Source organism: Triticum dicoccoides, chromosome 1B (genome assembly GCF_002162155.2).
Source record: "Triticum dicoccoides isolate Atlit2015 ecotype Zavitan chromosome 1B, WEW_v2.0, whole genome shotgun sequence".
In the NCBI taxonomy this organism is placed as follows: Eukaryota; Viridiplantae; Streptophyta; class Magnoliopsida; order Poales; family Poaceae; genus Triticum; species Triticum dicoccoides.
The window spans coordinates 608,051,285-608,070,371 of record NC_041381.1 but is presented as its reverse complement, the minus strand read 5'-3'; the positions used below and the strand labels follow the sequence as shown (position 1 = coordinate 608,070,371).

At 44.9% G+C, this 19,087-nt stretch overlaps 1 protein-coding gene across 4 annotated transcripts in view; it reads right to left on the bottom strand.

The window, feature by feature from the left end:
* Positions 1-9,661, bottom strand: part of LOC119349073 — a 32,527-nt gene extending 22,866 nt beyond the window's left edge. For 3 of the 4 annotated variants that reach the window (XM_037617076.1, XM_037617079.1, XM_037617078.1), the window contains exons 1-2: positions 9,593-9,661; positions 1,395-1,502 (exon numbers count right to left, since the gene is read on the bottom strand). In XM_037617076.1, coding sequence (XP_037472973.1) covers positions 1,395-1,448 — 54 coding nt within the window. In that variant the 5' untranslated portion in view covers positions 1,449-1,502; positions 9,593-9,661. Of the gene's footprint in view, positions 1-1,394; positions 1,503-2,397; positions 2,641-9,592 lie in introns of those variants that run through there. The other variant, XM_037617077.1, reaches the window with a different exon arrangement.
* Between the last annotated feature and the right edge of the window lie 9,426 nt (positions 9,662-19,087).

Genomic DNA, 19,087 nt, shown 5'->3' with positions numbered 1-19,087 from the left:
ATAATACGTGCTTTGGATCGTACTTCCATATTTTTAATAAAGGGCCCTGAGTTCTTGTTTGGCCCCGGGCCCCCAAAACCTCAGGACCAGCCCTGGCTCGAACAGCCCACACTCGCACTCAAACCCAGCCTCGTTGTCTCGCATCTGCACCATGAAAATAACTCCTCACTCCTCTCAGGTCTGGTGTGTGTTGTCCTGTACTATAAGTGTTATCTATCTCGCATTTCCATATTTTTTAATAAAGGGCCTTGAGTTCTTGTTTGGCCCCCAAAACCTCAGGACCGGCCCTGCATCTTCATGCAGCCAACATCCATCTCCATTGTTGCTATAAGACCACCTCCATAAAGAGGAGAAGGGCCAAGCCAAGAGGAGGCGCCTCCACCACGCACACCGGCCTTCGGGCTGGTGTGGTCTTCATCATCAGCACCGCCACCATCGCCATAAACACCATCGGCGCCGCCACCATGCCCCTCTCCTCCACTGGCTTTGCGTCGGCTTGTAACTTGCTCTCTCTCCACTCTGTTATGTTTGAGTAGTTGTACTAGTTCTTGAGGATTTGGATGAGCCCTTGTATTCTTAGTACTTGGTTATTGAATAAACGGCCCGATCCTCTTTATATGTATTGCGTTGATCGTCTCATGGTCTTTTGAAGGGTGCCCACATATCATTAGCCGCTTATGGACTTGAGGTTATTAATATTGGTGAGCAGTCTAGTTGAGGAGGTAGGTAGTGGACAGGGCTCTGTTCGTCCCTGGTCATTGTAATAGGCATTAGTGGAGGACCCCTGAACTTTATGTCGTGTCCATAGGGAAACCCTTAATCATCGTAGTGGTAACTGGAGTGGGGACATGCGGTGGTGGCACATGTGTATGTAGTAACCGGAGTGGGGATGCGTACTTCATTGGCTCTGCCCACGCGAGATCATATACGAGTAGAATTACTGATACAAATATAGAGCCATGTTTAGCATGTGTGTCAGCATCATACTTGTGGTGATGTTCTGGATCCCTCGAGAGCATTTACTACTCAATCAATCTTTCGTGTAGTTAGTTCATTTAATTTTCTGCCATTTAATTTCCCGTTTGCAGTTTAGTAAATAACTCCCTTTTTATCTATCTTCCTAGCAACCTACTAAAGTGGACTATTTTGAAACTCCGGTTTAGGTACGTACGGAACTACGTAAAGTAACGATGTAGTTGTGGGGTTTGTGGTGCCATCCTATTCGCTCACTGTGGGATTTGACACTTATCACTGAAAATGCTACAACATCCCTATGCACTTGCAGGACATCACATCCTCGGGGGCTGACATGAAAAGAAACACCTCGAACACAAGAGTAGAAAAAAGCACGAAAATCGACACACACACGCAAGAAAAGGGGGGGTGATACTTACAAATCGCCTCATCACGAATACGATGCGGGCCATCAGCATCGTGACGAATGACATCTAGTTGTCCGCTCGCAAGCTGGGCGGCAAGCTCAAAATTGGATCCGTGAGAGCCTAGAACAAAATCAATGTCAACAAATCAACTTAATAAAGGTAAAATACGTTAAAGGACCAAGCCCAACATCATAAATAAATCCACACTTGGCCCCGGGGACTACTATACCCAGAGGTAAAACAATCGCCTTGTAACCAGACTCCGCCGGAAACCCCACCTTTAACCTAGTGCTGGAGTCCTGTACTAGGGGGCACTCACCACGTCGTCTTCCGGCCAAAAGGGCCGGGCCGAGGACCCCCATGACGATTAACTAATGGGCAACTTCGGGTAGCTCATGTTGTATATAAGGAAGACCCACAAGAATAGGCACACAAGACGATGACCCTTCTAAACCCTAGGCCGCATGTGCATTATATAAACTGATGCTAGGTTAGTCAATAGATTAGATCATATTGATTAGAATCGTCAACAATCTCATGGTACACACTTGTACTCTGTACTATACCCCATATCAATACAATCAAAAGCAAGACATAGGGCGACACAAAATTTCTGCACCCGAGCTCAAACAGTAAAATCGAAACAAAATCGAAAAATTCAAAATATTCCAAAAAACTTTGGGAGAAACATTGACAAAAGTTTTAAGTGCTTGCAAAAATTCGTCTTGAAATCACATCCCTAGAAGGCATGAAAAAAAAATCGGTAGTCTGAAAATGCTGCTTTCAAAAGGATTTTGGAGCACAAATTTGTTTTTTTTCACGCCTTACAGGAACGTGATTCCATGACAAATTCTTGCAAGCACTTAAAACTTTCGTCAATGTTTCTCCCAAAAAATTGGAATTTTTTGAATTTTTTTATTTTGTTTTTATTTTACTGTTCATCAAGCTCATTTGAGCTGGGGAGCAGAAAGGTACTTTCGGACATAGGGTATTATCTCTTCGAGAGAAATCGAACCTGAATAAAATCATGTGTCCATGTTACCATCGCTCCAAGACGCCTAGCTTAGGACTCTCTACCTTGAGATATGCCGGATTTAGCATCGACATTGGTTGCCCATACAGGTCCCTGTAGGTAGTCACCGCGGTTCGATGGGAATTCAGACCGGCTCTGACACGATCTACGCATCGGAACAAAGCTTCATCGTCATCGTCGGCATCTTCGTTGCTGACTCGAATGGCCACCTTGGCTAGACTGAGGACTGTGCTCTACATCGAATAATGAAGATTAGACGGATGCCTTCATAATCAGACTCAAACCTGAACCAATATCATGGAAGAATCGTCCATGGAGCTTAAGGGCTCAACGTCAACATTGCCCTCATGCGATCGTGCAATTTTTTCTGGATAATGGATTTGTGTTCACCGTCTCCGCTTCCTCAAGCATCGATTTGACGATTGCTTTAGTGGGATTGTCCGGAATTGAGTCTATAAAAACCCTATGAAATTTCATCACATTCCAATGGAGGAATATCCGGCAATCATTACTATACTTGAGCCCTATCAATTCTAGACGGCAATCTGGACGAGTTTGGGGCGAGGAATCCAGCGTCCAGCTCGGACATCCTATAGAAAATCTAACTGTTCATCAGCTGCGGAATTCCTATATCGACCACTCCTCAAAATTTCAGCTCGATCTGACCGTTCAAACTCGGGGAAACGTTTGAGGAGTGCATTAATTCTGGGATTTGGCTTCTGCGCGAAAACGAATCAAACCAGAACCTTTTTCACGAATGGGTTATTGGACGTCCTTTTTGAAGTATTTTTTTAGAGTATTGTGTTTTGTTCCTAAACATGTGCCCATAAATTTTGAGCCTTTTCCGAGGCGATCTTCACCATCGAGCCAAATGTTAAATCAGTCCGACCACATTGCTCTACAGATCCCAACCTATGATAGCATCGACTACGCCATCGCTTCATCGAGTTGACGTCAACCACCTCGGCGAGCCGATCAAGAGTTCAGCAGCGCGAAGGACAAATAATCGTCAAGACAACATCATCGCCCCACGGATTACATGGGTCAGGCGCACCGGCATCGCAGTGCGGTCACTTCATCAAGCGGCATTGACTGCATCACAAGTTCTGACCTGCGTCGGCATGCCACGCTGTCACTTCTTCAAGTTGATGTCCACCATGGAAACCTGCTTCGACACCTCGTCTAGCATGGGGGCTCCAACGTCACCATACCGACCCGCTCTATCACGAAGGCTAGATTAGGATCTTCCGCTATCGCTTTAGCAACATACTCCGCGTGCTTCGTCATCACTAGTAGACCAGCTTCATCACGACAACTGGACTGGGGGCTTCACCTTGCCACATTGGTTGTGCTGCATTGCCCACTTCGTCAAGCAAAGCTCCTCGTTCGGCCACCTCGGAACCAGCTAGGGGGCTTGAACCTCAACTAGGCTGAGCACTACGCACCATGTCGGATCTGTCAGAAATCGATGGGCGTCTTCATCCCACCACAAGCACGGACTGCATCATCAACACCGAGCTCATTAACCAGCTAAGTCACTTTCATGCTCAACTTTCTTTTATTTTTTTATTTTTGTTAGGTTCAACCAATCGTTCTATTTTTGTTAAATAACAAAGCTATTTGTTAAAGATGATGTTTGTTAACAACGATGTTTATTAAAATAAGGTTCTTTACCCAAGTTAATTGGGTGCTCTTAAATTTATGGGACATTTACATTTATGCTCCTAATTTGCGCCAACTCTCAGGTTTACCCCTAACTTTTTGATGTGCTCAAATTTGCCCCTAATAAGCAGTTTAGGTCACGAGAGTGCCCTTCCAACCGGTCGAAGTTTTTTGACCGAAACTTTGAAAATCCATAACAAATTCATATTAACTCATAAGAATGCAAATAAGATATCAAAATGTACATAAAAATTTCACCTACACGCGCATGCCATTTACGTTCATCACCTACATGTTCATTTATTTGCATTCACCCTAAATAGTTTTCTAATGTTATAAATCCTAAAAAGCTTTAAATAGTGTTTTTGTCGTGAATGTAAATGAAATGTGCATATAGTTGATGTTTTTATGAATATTTTGATATCTTATTTTGCATTCTTCTAAGTTCATATGCGTTGGTTATGAATTTTTAAAGTTTCGGTCAAACAATTTTGACTAGATGGAAGGGCATTCTTGCTATCTAAAATGCTTTTTAGGGGCAAATTTAAGCACATCAAAAAGTTAGTGGTAAATTTAAGTAGTGGGTTCAAGTTATGGGCACAAATGTGGATGTCCTTAAATTTATATTAGTTGTTTTATAATAAATGTTTCCTTCTAAATCGTTGCAAAGTTTTTTTTCTACCACTCGTTTTTTGACTCGAGTGTATGGCCAAATAGCCAGATCGCTAAAACTGGTCTGAGGAGCACTCTGCCTTTGGGAAAAGGAGGTTGAAGCCGAAGGTTAGCCCACTTGAAGTCTAGAGATCGGATGTGTTATGTTAAAGCACGACGAAAGTGCAAGTTAATTTTAAGCTCAATTTCGGTTGGCAACAAAAACTTGATTTAATTTAAACGTAAAGTTTTTACGTAAGTTTTTTGGTTTTCCGATCTTATGAAACCCTTAACCTATTTTATGTTTTTTCCCGAATACATGACATCCTCTTGATCGAGGTGTTTTGCGTGAAGGTTTGGTTCAAAAATCTTTTTCAACCGGCAATTTGGCATCTTCTCTGCCGAGCTGAGCCAGTTCGTGGGGAGATACGATCCTAGCGCCGGCCATGTGGCCCAACTCAAGTCTTGGGGGCTACTGCATTGACTATTCAATGCAGAAACCACAAAGCACAAAACAGTTTTCGAGGACATTACGATTTTCAGGTTGGTCGGCCACACCCAATTTGAGTCTTGAAAGCTATTGCTCACCGCTTGTATCTATATATGTGCCCCGTGCATGATTAATGAAATTATTGGTGCATGCAATCCCGTTCTTCCTAACTTACAATTTCTATCTACGTTATTCTTCATTGGCGGCGACTGCTGTTTTGGTGCGCTGGTCCTATGGGGTCTTAGCATGACGACTTCCCGACTGTCTATTACAACAAGTTGTGCCCGACTCCGGTGAGGGAGGTGTGATGACGGTGGTGCTCCTTCGGCTCGCTTCAGTGTTTGTAGTAGTCGCTAGGTGGTCTATGAATCTAAATATAGTTTTTATTATTTCTGATGTTCGTTGTACTGCCATGATTGAATAAAAAAATAACGAAAGTTTTCTAAAAAAAAAAGTACATCACAGCGTCGAGCCGTCCTTCGGCATCAACTTGTCGGAAAAGAAATGCAGGCACGGTACGCGGTGCCCCTACTACGCTCACAGGTCGCGCGCGAGCGGCTGAACGCGCACCGGGCCAGCGCCCCAGCGCTAAATGGACCGGACAAGTGCTGGATAGCGAACTATTGTTTGGGATTTTGTCTGGTCGGGGGGTTTGAGCTGGGTTTTTTATTTGCCTAAAAAAGCTGCGGTTTTTAATTTCGACCCAGTTTTTAAAATAAGAACTAAAAATATTTGTAAATTTAAATATTAAAACTTGTGTAATTAAAAAAATATTCACGAATTTATAAAAATGTTTGTGAATTTAAAATTTGTTCAAAAAATTATTTATTTTAGGAAATTTCAAAGAATGTTCACGAATTTAAAAGTGGAAAAAAGAAAAATGAAAAAAATATATACAAAATCAAAATAAAATCGATAGGGAAAGAAATGGACGATAAAACAATTGAACAAGGTTCTAGAACCTTTGCAAAACTGATGGAAAAAATCAAGCCTAAGCGGGCCCAAATTGTTCTTGGGGGTGTGCGTCTGAAGCACAAGTACCACGTTCAGTGGCGAATCCTGAAAGAAAATGAAGGGGGCTCAAAAATAATGGTGTGAAGAAAAAACTACTAACTCTTAGTTTTTTAGTAGAAATAAGGTTAAAATTTTGATACGAGGCTGGGCTGAATGCTAATAAAAAAACCAATTTTTGGAAGGTGGGCTCGAGCCTGTTGAACCTCGTTGACCGCGTTTAGTAGAAAATCATTTGTGTATATTGCATCAAAGCGTATTCATCATGAAAGTTTTCACGGTTGCACATATTTTATATTCTAAAAAGAAGGTTCAAATACTAACTTCGTTCAGCTCGTATAGTCTACGAGTTGGCCCATTTAACTCTTCTTTAACTACCCCTTCACTATCGTACGCGAGGGAACCTAAGCGCTAGGGTATCTCGTGCCTTCTGCCTCCGCAGTGGCCGGTCTACCTCATCTTTTATGGTCTTAGGGCTATGGAAGCGTGGCGGATGCCGGTCCTTACCAGCGGAAGGGCTCCTTTTTCAGATGTTTTTTTAGTTTTGTTAGGGTTTGCGTCCTACTCAGAGAGGCGTGGTGGCGGCGGCTGTCTGAAGATGGAATAAGATCCTCCCTGCCTAGTCCCCGTCCCGGTGGTGTTTCTAGCATCGTCGGAGGACGTCTAGAGGTTTGTCTTCGCAGAATTCTGTCAGCGTTTGTCTTCGATGGATCCACGTGGATACGTTCTTCGTTCATCTATGTTCATGTGTCTACAGGTTGGATTCTTCTAATCTATGCATTTTTATGGGGCCTTACCACGATGATTTCCCGACTGTCTACTACAACAAGGTTTACCCGACTCCGATGAGGAAGGCGCGAAGACAGTGGCACGCCTTTGGTTCGCTCCAGTGCTTGTAGTTGTCGCTAGATATTTTTTTTTTACTTCTGGTGTTCTTTGTAACACCTTAATAGTTGATGAATATATTGGACGTTTTCCTTACAAAAAAGAAAGAAAGAGGGATTCCAGTCTCTGCATCTGGTTGATGCATGCAACCAAATTTTAGAATTACCACATTTTTTGACCATATGCACAAAAAATTCATTCCCTTTATCCTCCATGGTAAACAACATCGTAAGTCAATCAATCTTTTTATTATCCGTGGTGAAGCAAACCCAGTAATACCTTTTCATTTCTTACTGTCTCTAAGAGCACTTCACAAATTATGATCCACTCCATCAGCATCAGATGATTCTTACGAATGTTCTTTCATCTTAATTGGCCAATGATTGGACTACTAAAACAATAAATAGTGTACATCTATAAATTATATACACAAACATGATAATCAACAACATGAAATAATTATTTTACCCATGGGGTTGGATTTACCTGTGGGAGATAAAGAGAAGAACTCCCACAGTGTTGGATATACTAGCAAAGTATGTACCAAATGTCAATGCAAGAGTGTGCAACGTTGAGTACTAAATAGTCTAGCAATAAATATGAAACCGAATATCAAAACATGGGACTTGCTTCAAACTCATTAACAGAACATGATATCCATATCCACTATAACACTAAGCTCCCTAAGTTTAAGAGCCCACATTCAATTGAGGTCTCCAATTAAAATTGGGTCACCCGATTTTGTCAGGGTCAACAATTTTATAAAGCTCTCTCATTCAATTCTTTTATAGTATACATTATGCTTCCTAATTTTTAAAGCCTCAAAATTAATTGAGGTATTCAATTTATAATTGGGTCAACCAGTTTTAACTAGGTCAACACTTTCTTAAGCTCTCCCATTCAATTCTTTTAATTCAATATGTTCCTTAATTTTGAAGCTCTTTCATTCAATTGAGGAATTCAATTTTAGATTTGTTTTACGATTTTGACCAGGCCAACGATTTTTTAAATCAATTAGCAGCAACTGGCCTATAAAAAATATCAATCCCACGCACCCTCTCACCACCTGGAAAGAAAAGTGCCACCATGTGATATTGTAGCATCAATATAGTAGTACATGCGTGCATCGACACCGAAATTTCCCCACCTAAATATAGATTGGTTAGAGCATCTCTAGCAGACCCCTTAAAAGCGGTCAAACCCGTAAAAAATCATGCATTTACAGTTTCAGTCTAAAAAACGGTCCCTAGCAGATCCCGTAAAGTTCAATCGACCCTTAAAATTTTCAAGGGGCATGGAAAATTCATCCGCGAGAACCGCATATGAGCAGTTTCGAAGGAAGTATACAGTTCAGCCCGTAAACCGGTCAAACCTCGTCAGAGCAGACGCGCCACCGCGGAACTGGCTGGAATCGACTCGAAACTCACTGGAATCTGTCGCCGTACGTCGTAATTTGCCGCCGCATGCCGGAATTTGCCGCCGCCGGTCCGAATTGCGGCCGTCTCGACCTCCACTGCCGAGGTGAGGCCGTCCACGGGAAGGGCGGAGCAGGACACCGACAGCTCGAATGGGGGCGGGGCGGCGCCGGAGAAGGGCGGGGGGAGAGGGGCGGGTTGCACTCAATGGGAGGGAGCTCGCGCGGCCACGTCGAGGAGCGCGCGGTAGCGGACGGTGCCGGGCTCAATCGGGGGACGGGAAGGCACGCCAGGGGTCGCGCGGTCGGGCCGTGCGTCGCTGGGGCAAGGCGGGGGTGAGGCGGGCGGCGCCGGGGCGAGCCGGGGTGCCAGAGCGAGGCACGCTGTGGCCAGAGACGAGCTCTGTCGGGAGGGAGGAAGAAGGGAAAAAAGAAAAAAAATGCCTACACTGGGATACAGTTTTACTTACGGGGTCTGCTCTGTCCGGGGAAATTGCGCACCGTAAAAATGGTTTACATTGCCCCTTATACGCGTTTTTAAGGGTCAACTTTTAAGATGTCTGCTAGAGATGCTCTTAGTGGATAACTCAACTCAGAATCACACCATCAAAAAACCCACCAAATCACCGCATTATAACTAAAAATAAAACACTATATAATCTCCACCACCCGCCAAACTTAATATTCCGTCGGTTCCACATATAAGGGGTATTAGTTTTGTAGAAAGTCAAATTTTCTTCAACTTTGACCAAGTTCAGAGCAAAAAAATATCAACATCCACAATATTAAAAAATATATGAAAATTCATTTCATCATGAATTTAAAAATATTGATTTGATATTATAGATTTTTATATATTTCTCTACAAATTTTATTGAATTTAAAGGTTTGACTTTTCAAAAAAGTAAAACACCATATATTTTGAAAGATAATGATTATTTTTTGAAAAAACCTAACGACACCAATGGCGCAGCAAAGCACGCATAACCCTTCTAGTAGGGGTGATTTCGTCGCATGGGACAAGTGCGGAAATCTAGAGCGCTATAGGGTGGGCGTGGAATTACCTTCAATCAATCGGAGATCAACAGATGGATCTTCCTCCGGTCTTACTCCAGCTGTAGTGCAACTTGTGTAAGCACCAGAGGACGGAGCTTCGTTTATATAGACATAAAGGACAGACAAAGTACAACAACTAGGTTTTGAACGCTTGCTTCATTTTTCTTCTTGTTTTGGGCGTCGAATGATTTTTATATAAGTCATCACAAGTGGTTGTTGGGTCAGTTCTATCGATGTATAACCCTTCTACTTAACCAACTTGTACAACCCCATGCTCAAAATGAGACACGAGAAAGAAGGATAATCTATAGACTAGCAGAAAGTTTCAAAAGAAAAAAAGGTTGCTTGAAAACAAGAAGACAACACTATACGTGTGTACACATACGGATTATGAACCACGCATGAATATCAACAGAAAAGACCAAGTAGGTAACCACTTTTAGACAAAAAAAGTTTAGAACTATGATGATACAACAGCGCTAGATTTGTTTGGTGGAGCTAAAGTTAGTTACCTTGAATCAATTGGAGAAATGGGAACTCAGACCAACTAGCTCGTTGAAGGATAGATGACAGAGCTTAATTTGTGAACATGACCTATATATACACACGGTGGGATTTGAAAACAAGATACACTAATTTGACTAACTGAACTGCAAGCACACGAACATCAGTAAAATAACCGACAAACACCGCTAATATATACTACCTCTATATCCCACCGCAGCTGCAAAAACGTCTTTTATTAAGGCACAGAGGTAATATTTGGGAGTACCCTAAAGCTACTGAGGAAATATAATATAGTGTCAGGAATGGATAAGAAAAAAGATACTAGCTATTGTCGGGAAATATAGCTATGAAGAAACAGCAAAGCTAGTGTTCCGGCGGAAAAAAACAGCAAAGCTAGTGAAGGTGGAATTAAATACCTTGAATCAATTGGAGAGATGGCAACCAGCTGCGGTGGAAGGCCTAGAGGACGGGATCCTAATATATAGAGGACGTACATATGGTGGGATTATATAAGCCTTGTTACTTTTTCTTTCAAAGATGAAGATTTTTCTTGATAAAGAACCTTCAACGATAAAGATTTTTTCGCAAAGAATATTCAAAGACAAATCAATCCATGTTGCGATCCAGTGAGACCCGAATGATGGTATATGTATTTATTCGTCGGATGGATCCCCGAAGTGACGGGTATAATCAACAGATACCCGTATTTAGTCTGCTCAACGCCGCACAGCCAAGGATCCCTATCTGCCCTTTATTAGGCTCCCTAATGGATGGAGATGCACAAAAAGTATGAATTGATCTCCCTTAATTTCCAACACAAACATTACATATATCTTCTTTTCCCTGCAAAAAAAAGATCTTCTATGCCCATTTCCTTAATTTCACCACCGGCTAGTTCCAAACTTCCAATACCACCTAGTCGGCAATGGCAGCGGCGCCTATGTATGCGGGTATGGTAAGGCTGCTCATAGTGGGAGCCTACCATGTAGGCAAAATATCTGATGTGACAAGTTAATTATGAGGAGAGAGATGAGTGTGGTGACCCAGAAAAAAACAATGCCAAGCGCGTGAAACTAGACAAAACATTTAAAGAAATAAGCTCACCAATGCATGGATAACTTTAGGTGCTAAATCAATAAATGAAAGAAGCTTAGCTACAAGAAGCTAAGCACCTGGCCCCTCTCAATGTTCCACCTTGTACAGGTGCTAAGGTTGCCAACTGAACAAAAAAAAAATCGAATGTGGCATGTTAATTAAGAAGAGAGAGAGAGAGTAGTATGATGACCTTGGGAAGAAATAATGCTAAGAGCATGTAGTCTATACCTAATTAAGGCCCGTTCTGAAGCTCTCCAGGTTAAGGAAATCCACGATTCCAGCTTCGTGCGCCAGCGTCCAGCTTCCGTGAGGAGCTACATGCGTTCGGGAGGCTCTAGCCAGCTTCTCATGCGCTGGCGCTGGGCTACAGGGCTGTTTAGAACGAAAGGTGTGCACATGGGCTGTTAGGGAACACAGATGGTGACATGGGCTGCAGGCCCAATTCGGAGTGAAGGGTGTGGATGACCCTGATGCGCTCACGTCTACTGGCTGGTTCCTACGAGAGCTTGGAAGAAAAGAAATCGGGAGGCTCGCCGAACCGGTATGCAACTTAGCGATGGCATTCCCTGTAATTACATTGAACTCACGCTTCTCGTTTTAGCGAAGCTGGCCAACCGCCGCTGCTCGTCTCCGCAAAAATTGCACGGGTGGATCCTCGTCTCCGCGAAGCTGGCTCCTCGAAGCTGGACCGTTCGGGATCGATTCACGTAGGAATTCTAGGAAGCTGGCTCGTGGAGAGGATCCGAACGGGCCCTAAATGAAGGGAGCTTGGCAACCAAAAGCTAAGGACTAATGCATTGGGGAGTCTAGTTACTAAGTCGTTTAATGCACTTAGCACCTTATCTAAGCACACATGCAAATTGGAAGAGGTCTGAGGAGTATACTTGCTAAGTTATTTAATGTGCTTAGCACCTCATCTAAGCACCGGTGCATTGGCAGCAGCCTAACATAAGTAGTAACATGCATGCCACATGGGCATAAAATATGATATAGCAAGTAATTATTGAGGAAATATGCAAATACAGTAACATAATATGTTACCATCACATAGCATAGCGGTTTCCAATATAAAATTAGTTTACAAAGTAATAAATGAAGCTCTTTATGTTACTCCTTCCACTCCTAAATATAAGTCTTTCTAGAGATTCTATTATGGACTACATGTTGGGAAACGTAGCATGCAATTTCAAAAAAATTCTATGCTCATGCAAGATCTATCTAGGAGATGCATAGCAACGAGAGGGGGAGAGTGTGTCCATGTACCCTCGTAGACCGAAAGCAGAAGTGTTAACTTAACACGGTTGATGTAATTGAACGTCTTCTCGAATCAACCGATTAAGTATCAAACGTACGGCACCTCCGAGTTCCGCAGACGTTCAGCTTGATGACGTCCCTCGAACTCTTGATCCAGTAGAGGTACGAAGGAGATGAGTTCAGTCAGCACGATAGCTTGGTGATGGTGATGGTGATGCGATCCACGCAAGGCTTCGCCTAACCACTACGACAATATGACCAAGGAGTAAACGGTGGAGGGGGCATCGCACACGGCTAAGACAATTGATGTTCTTTGGGGTGCCCCTTGCCCCTGTATATAAAGGAGGAGAGGGGAGGAGGCCGGCCCTAGGGGGCGCGCCAAGTGGGGGGAGTCCCACAAGGACTCCTAGTCCGAGTCGCCCCCCTCCCTTCCTTTCCAACGAAGGGGGAAAGAGGGAAGTAGAGGGAGAGGGAGAGGGAGAAGGAAAGGGGGGCCGCGCCCCCTCCCCCTTGCCCAATTCAGAATCCCAGGGGGGGGGGGGGCGCCACCTCCTGTGGCCTGCCTCCTCCTCTCCCCTATGGACCAATAAGGCCCATTACTTTCCCGGGGGGTTTCGGTAACCCTAAAGGAAATATGCCCTAGAGGCAATAATAAAGTTATTATTTATTTCCTTATATCATGATAAATGTTTATTATTCATGCTAGAATTGTATTAACCGGAAACATAATACATGTGTGAATACATAGACAAACATAGTGTCACTAGTATGCCTCTACTTGACTAGCTCATTGATCAAAGATGGTTGTGTTTCCTAACCATAGACATGAGTTGTCATTTGATTAATGGGATCACATCATTAGAAGAATGATGTGATTGACTTGACCCATTCCGTTAGCTTAACACTTGATCGTTGTCAGGACCCCGATCCTAAGTCACACCGATCTAGCATGTAACACATCATATCACTTTGCGGCCTCACGCACGGTATTCCCACGGGTGCCACCTTACCTGGCCCGGGACCGTTTGCGCCTTTTGGCTCACGTATATGATAGTGCCGCTAGCATCCATATGACAAAGAACCCGGGCTGACATGGCTAGTCGTGAACCCAAAGTGGCACTAACTTACAGGGACAGGCATACATGACCCAACAACGAACGTGTCGGTCATCAGTGAGTGAATCCGGGCTGTAGCAACCGGGCTAGCAGGACTCTGGTCAACCGGGCTGTAGCAGGCTAACAGGACTCCGAAATTCATCGTGTGACATTTCCCCGAGGGGACAGACACAGGAACGAAGAAGGACACATGCCGGCCAGCCTAAGTGTTCCGAAGCAGTAGCAAGCTACCATGGCTCAGTGGAAACACTAGGAGACATTTCCCGGTAAGAGAGGCTACTAAGGATAAACAACTAGATAGTCAGATCCCACACATACCAAGCATTTCATTAACATACACACAATGTGCTCGATATGTGCAAATACAACATGGCATCACAACATGACTCTACAACTCAAGTATTTATTCAATAGGCTCCGAGGAGCGAGATATTACAAACATGGGTCTCATGACCCAACACTCAAAGCATACAAGTCAAAGCACAAGCGGAAGCTTAACATGTCTGAGTACAGACATCTACAAATGAAAAAGGCTGAGAAGCCTGACTATCTACCAGATCCTGCCGAGGGCACAAGATCGTAGCTGAGGTAACAAGTTAAACGTCGAAGTCCACGCGGTACTACTAGCGAGACTGAAGTCTCTCTGCAAAAACATAAATTAAGCAACGTGAGTACAAATGTACCCAGCAAGACTTACATCAGATCTAACTACATATGCATCATTATCAACAAGGGGATGGTGGGGTTTAACTGCAGCAAGCCAGCTTTGACTCGGTGGCTATCCTGAACTACGACTGCAAGTAACTCTTTTGAGGTGGCGCACACGAGTCCACATATTCACCATATCAATACACCACTATGGATCCGCCCCCATCTCCCTACGAGAACGCCATCCATAGCACTCACGCTTATCTTGCGCATTTTAGAGTATCCACTTTCACTTGTCTATGAACTGTACAGGCAACCCAGAAGTCCTTTACCACGGACACGGCTATTCGAATAGATCATATTAACCCTGCAGGGGTGTACTTCTTCACACACGCTCTCACCACTTACCGCCATTTACACGACATGTACTCGGCAACCTTCAAGCGGAAGCCCATTGAGGGTGTCTGCTACGACCTGACTAACCACACAAGTCTCTCGTCCAGGTTTATCGCCTATTCGGGTTCCATCCGCAAGGAGATCCGGCCGAGGTGTCGCTCACGGCCCCAAACGATGTGAGCAGGGTTCCCAAGCCCACCATCCGGGTGCCACTTGGTACACCGTGCCACTGTGCCTAGTCTGTCCCAAGCCCACCTGTACCGCGTGCCACTTGGTAGACTACTAACACTACCTACAAACACCAGAAACTAGTTGCAACTCCTGGACAGAGATCAAGTTGATTAATAAGCCGAGAGGTGCCGAGTTACCGGAACCCAATGTGTGGTAGTAGTTGTTCATGGATCACAAACACAGAACTCAGTTCCTGAGGACGGCTGCAATGAGACAACCCACCATGTACTCCTACATGGCCTCTCACCGCTACCTTTACCAAATCGTGTTCACACACTTAGCTCACACATAGTAGGACATGTTCACACGCCTCTGATTCATCCCCGATGAATCAGACCTGACTCAACTCTAAGCAGTAGCAGGCATGACAAACAAGCAAGAATGAGTAGGCACAACAGGGCTCAAACAACTCCTACTCATGCTAGTGGGTTTCATCTATTTACTGTGGCAATGACAGGTCATGCAGAGGAAAAGGGGTTCAACTACCACAGCATGTAACAGTTGAATCGTTGTTGTCCTAATGCAGTAAAAGAGAGCAGGAGCGAGAGAGTAGGATTGTATCGGAATGAACAAGGGGGTTTTGCTTGCCTGGCACTTCTGAAGATAGTATAGTTCTTCATCGGTGTCATCGATCACATCGTCGGTACACATCTACCGAGAGGGGGCAAACACCGGCAAACAAGGAAGAACATAATCAATGCAATGCACAATATGATGCATGATCATGACATGGCAATATGCTGTAGTTTGAGCTAATGCAACTAGCAACCAGATTAAATGAAGTTGGTTTGAATCCAAGATTCAAATTCAAACTCCATATGTGGATATTAAAATGCCATTTATATGATTTGTGCTAATCAGCAGCTATAAGTTGTTCTAACATGCATGAAAATGGTACAGATGGATAGATTGGATTTTTCTGATCATTTTTCATATATAGTTTGTTTCATTTGGAGTTACGGTTGATTTTATATGATTTTTAGAAGTTTAAGCCTTTTTCTGGAATTTCCTGAATTAAATAAATCCAGAAAAGGTTATCTGCATCAGCATGACGTCGGGGTGATGTCAGCAGGTCAAAGGCGCCAGCCCAGGTCAAACCTGACGGCTGGGACCCACATGTCAGTGTAACAACTAACTAACAGGGTTAGTTAGTGTTAAGTTAGCACTAATCTAGGTTCGTTAGGGCCTGGCCCACTTGTCAGAGAGACAACTAATTAACTAAGTTAATTAGCGCTAACTAAGTAACACCTGAACTAAACAGGGGCAATTAGCACTAATTATAACCCTACACTAATCAGTCAAAGGCCAGCCCCACATGTCATGGACACATGGGGGGGGGTCCCGCCGTGGTCAAAGTGGGTCAAACCCACCGGCGTTTAGCCGCCGGCGGGATCAAATGCGGCGGAGGTGCTCGGAATCGCAGCTCAGGCGACCAAACGAGCGACGGGGAGGCTCTACGAGACGCCCAAGCTCGCGTGCATCCATTGCGGCCAGCTGCAGCAGCTGGGGTGCACTACAGCGACGGCGGCGATGGCAAGTGCGGCGGCCGGAGCTACAGGTTCGAGCGGGGCGAGGCCACAGTGGACGGGAGGGCTGGCTAAGGGGCTCACCGAGCTCCTGAAGATGCTAGGAACACGGTGCCGTGCTCGGTTTCGAGCCTCAGTGGCTGCAGTTACGGCAGCGACATCGCCGGCGGCGTGGAGTTCTCGGCCAAGACGGGGCTATGGCCTAGAGGTCGAAAGCGACCAGGGGAGCAGGGGGAGGCGACTCGGGGGCTCACCGTGAGTCCGTTTGAAGGGTCAGAGGGCTCGAGGGCGGCCGGAGTTGAGCGGGGCGGCGAGGCGGATCTCCGGCGGCTGAGGAGGAGAAAAGCATCGGGGCGGCGCTTCGGGGCCCTTCCGGTCGCGTGGCTCGGTGAGGAGGTAGGGAACGAGGTGGCGGAGCTCGAGGATAGCTCGGGACGGCTCGGGGATGGCCGTGGCCGCGGTGGTGCACGTCGGCGGCGGCGGGCGCGTTCGGGTGGTGCGAGGGAGAGAGCCAGAGGAGGGGAGAGGCACGGGAGAGAGTGAGAGGGGCCAGGAGGGTGCGTGGCGTCTCCGTGGCGTCGTCTAGGAGCACCGGGAGGAGCCAGGCAGGCAGTGAGGGAGGAGGTGGCCGGCGCGGGGCGGCCACACGCCTCTGTCCTTCTGGCGAGGGAGGAAGACGACAGGGGGGAAGCGGCGGTGGGCTGGGCCGTGCTAGGCCGGTTGGTGGCGCCAGGTAAGGCCTAGGTACTAACTCTCTCTCTCTCTGTGTTATTTTATTTATTGTTTCTGTTTTCTATTATTCTTCAGTCTTTAGGGCTTTATTTAAAATACTGAAATAGATCCAAAAATAATGAAACTAATAATGGCTACTGTTTAGGATATATACCACAGTAAACATTTTAGTTTATGATTATTTGAGCATTTAAAATATTTAATAGCATTTAAATGCCCAAATGCAAAGTACATATGATTTAATTCAGTGACCAAATATGTCATGGAAAAATGTGCAACACCTCTGGTTATGGTTTCAAGCATTTTCCAGAAATGATGAACATTTTTGAAAGCCATTTGGATTCACTGAAAATATTTTTAGGTTGAACCTATTTGAATTCCATTTGGTACTAGGGTTTGGACATCCCCATTTCGAGTTTCTTTCAAAGTTTAAACATGATGCACACATGAAGTTAGCCTAGTGCAAATCCAGAAGCTAGGGATGTGACAATCGTTTAGTATGTTGCTATTGCTTTCTTCATGACTTATACATGTTCCTACAACTATGAGATTATGCAACTCCCATTTACTAGAGGAACACTTTGTGTGCTACCAAATGTCACAATGCAACTAGGTGATTATAAAGGAGCTCTACAGGTGTCTCCGACGGTACATGTTGAGTTGGCGTATTTCGAGATTAGGATTTGTCACTCGGATTGTCGGAGAGGTATCTCTGGGCCCTCTCGGTAATGCACATCACTATAAGCCTTGCAAGAAATGTAGCTAATGAGTTAGTGACGGAATTATGCATTATGTAACGAGTAAAGAGACTTGCCAGTAACGAGAGTGAACTACGTATTGAGATACCGACGATCGAATCTCGGGCAAGTAACATACCGATGACAAAGGGAACAACGTATGTTGTTATGCGGTTTGGCCGATAAAGATCTTCGTAGAATATGTAGGAGCCAATATGAGCATCCAGGTTCCGCTATTGGTTATTGACTGGAGACGTGTCTCGGTCATGTCTACATAGTTGTCGAACCCGTAGGGTCCGCACACTTAAAGTTAGTTGACAGTTATATTATGAGTTTATGTGTTTTGATGTACCGAAGATAGTTCGGAGTCCCGGATGTGATCACGGATATGACGAGGAGTCTCGAAATGGTAGAGACATGAAGATTGATATATTGGATGACTATATTCGGACACCGGAATGGTTCTGGGGGTTATCGGATGTATACCGGAGTACCGGGGGTTACCGGAAGCCCCCGGGGGATTAATGGGTCTCATGGGCCCAAAGTGGAGCAGAGGAGGGCGGGAGGGCAGGCCATGCGCCCCCTCCCCCTCTAGTCCAAATAGGACAAGGAGGGGCGGCGGCACCCCCCCTTTTTCCTTCCTCCTCTCTCCCCTCCCTTCCCCTCTCCTACTTGGACAAGGAAAAGAGGGAGTCCTACTCTTGGTGGGAGTAGAACTCCTCCCTGGTGTGCCCTCCCCTGGCCGGCCGCCCCTCCCCCTTGGTCCTTTATATATGGGGGCAAGGGGGCACCTCTAGACACAACAATTGATCCTTGAGATCTATTAGCCATGTGCGGTGCCCCCGTCCACCATATTCCACCTCGATAATATCATAGTGGTGCCTAGGCGAAGCCCTGCATCGGTAGAACATCATCATCATCACCACGCCGTCGTGCTGATGGAACTCTCCCTCAAAGCTCGGCTGGATCAGAGTTCGAGGGACATCATCGAGCTTGTAACGCCCGGATAATTAGGCTACAGTAAAACTCTCCTGATGATGCCATGTCATCTATGTTACTGTTGCTAATCAAGTGGTAGTTCCAAAAAATTGCAAATTCAAAAATGAATTAGTGGCAAACACCCAAAGTTTTCAAAGGTCAAAACAAAAATGTTCGGTGGGTGCCAAATATTCAACTAGTAATTATTGTGGAGTAAACAATTTTTTAGAGAGTGCCTAAATATTTTAAAGTGAAATAAAACAGAAAAGAAAAATAAAGAAAAG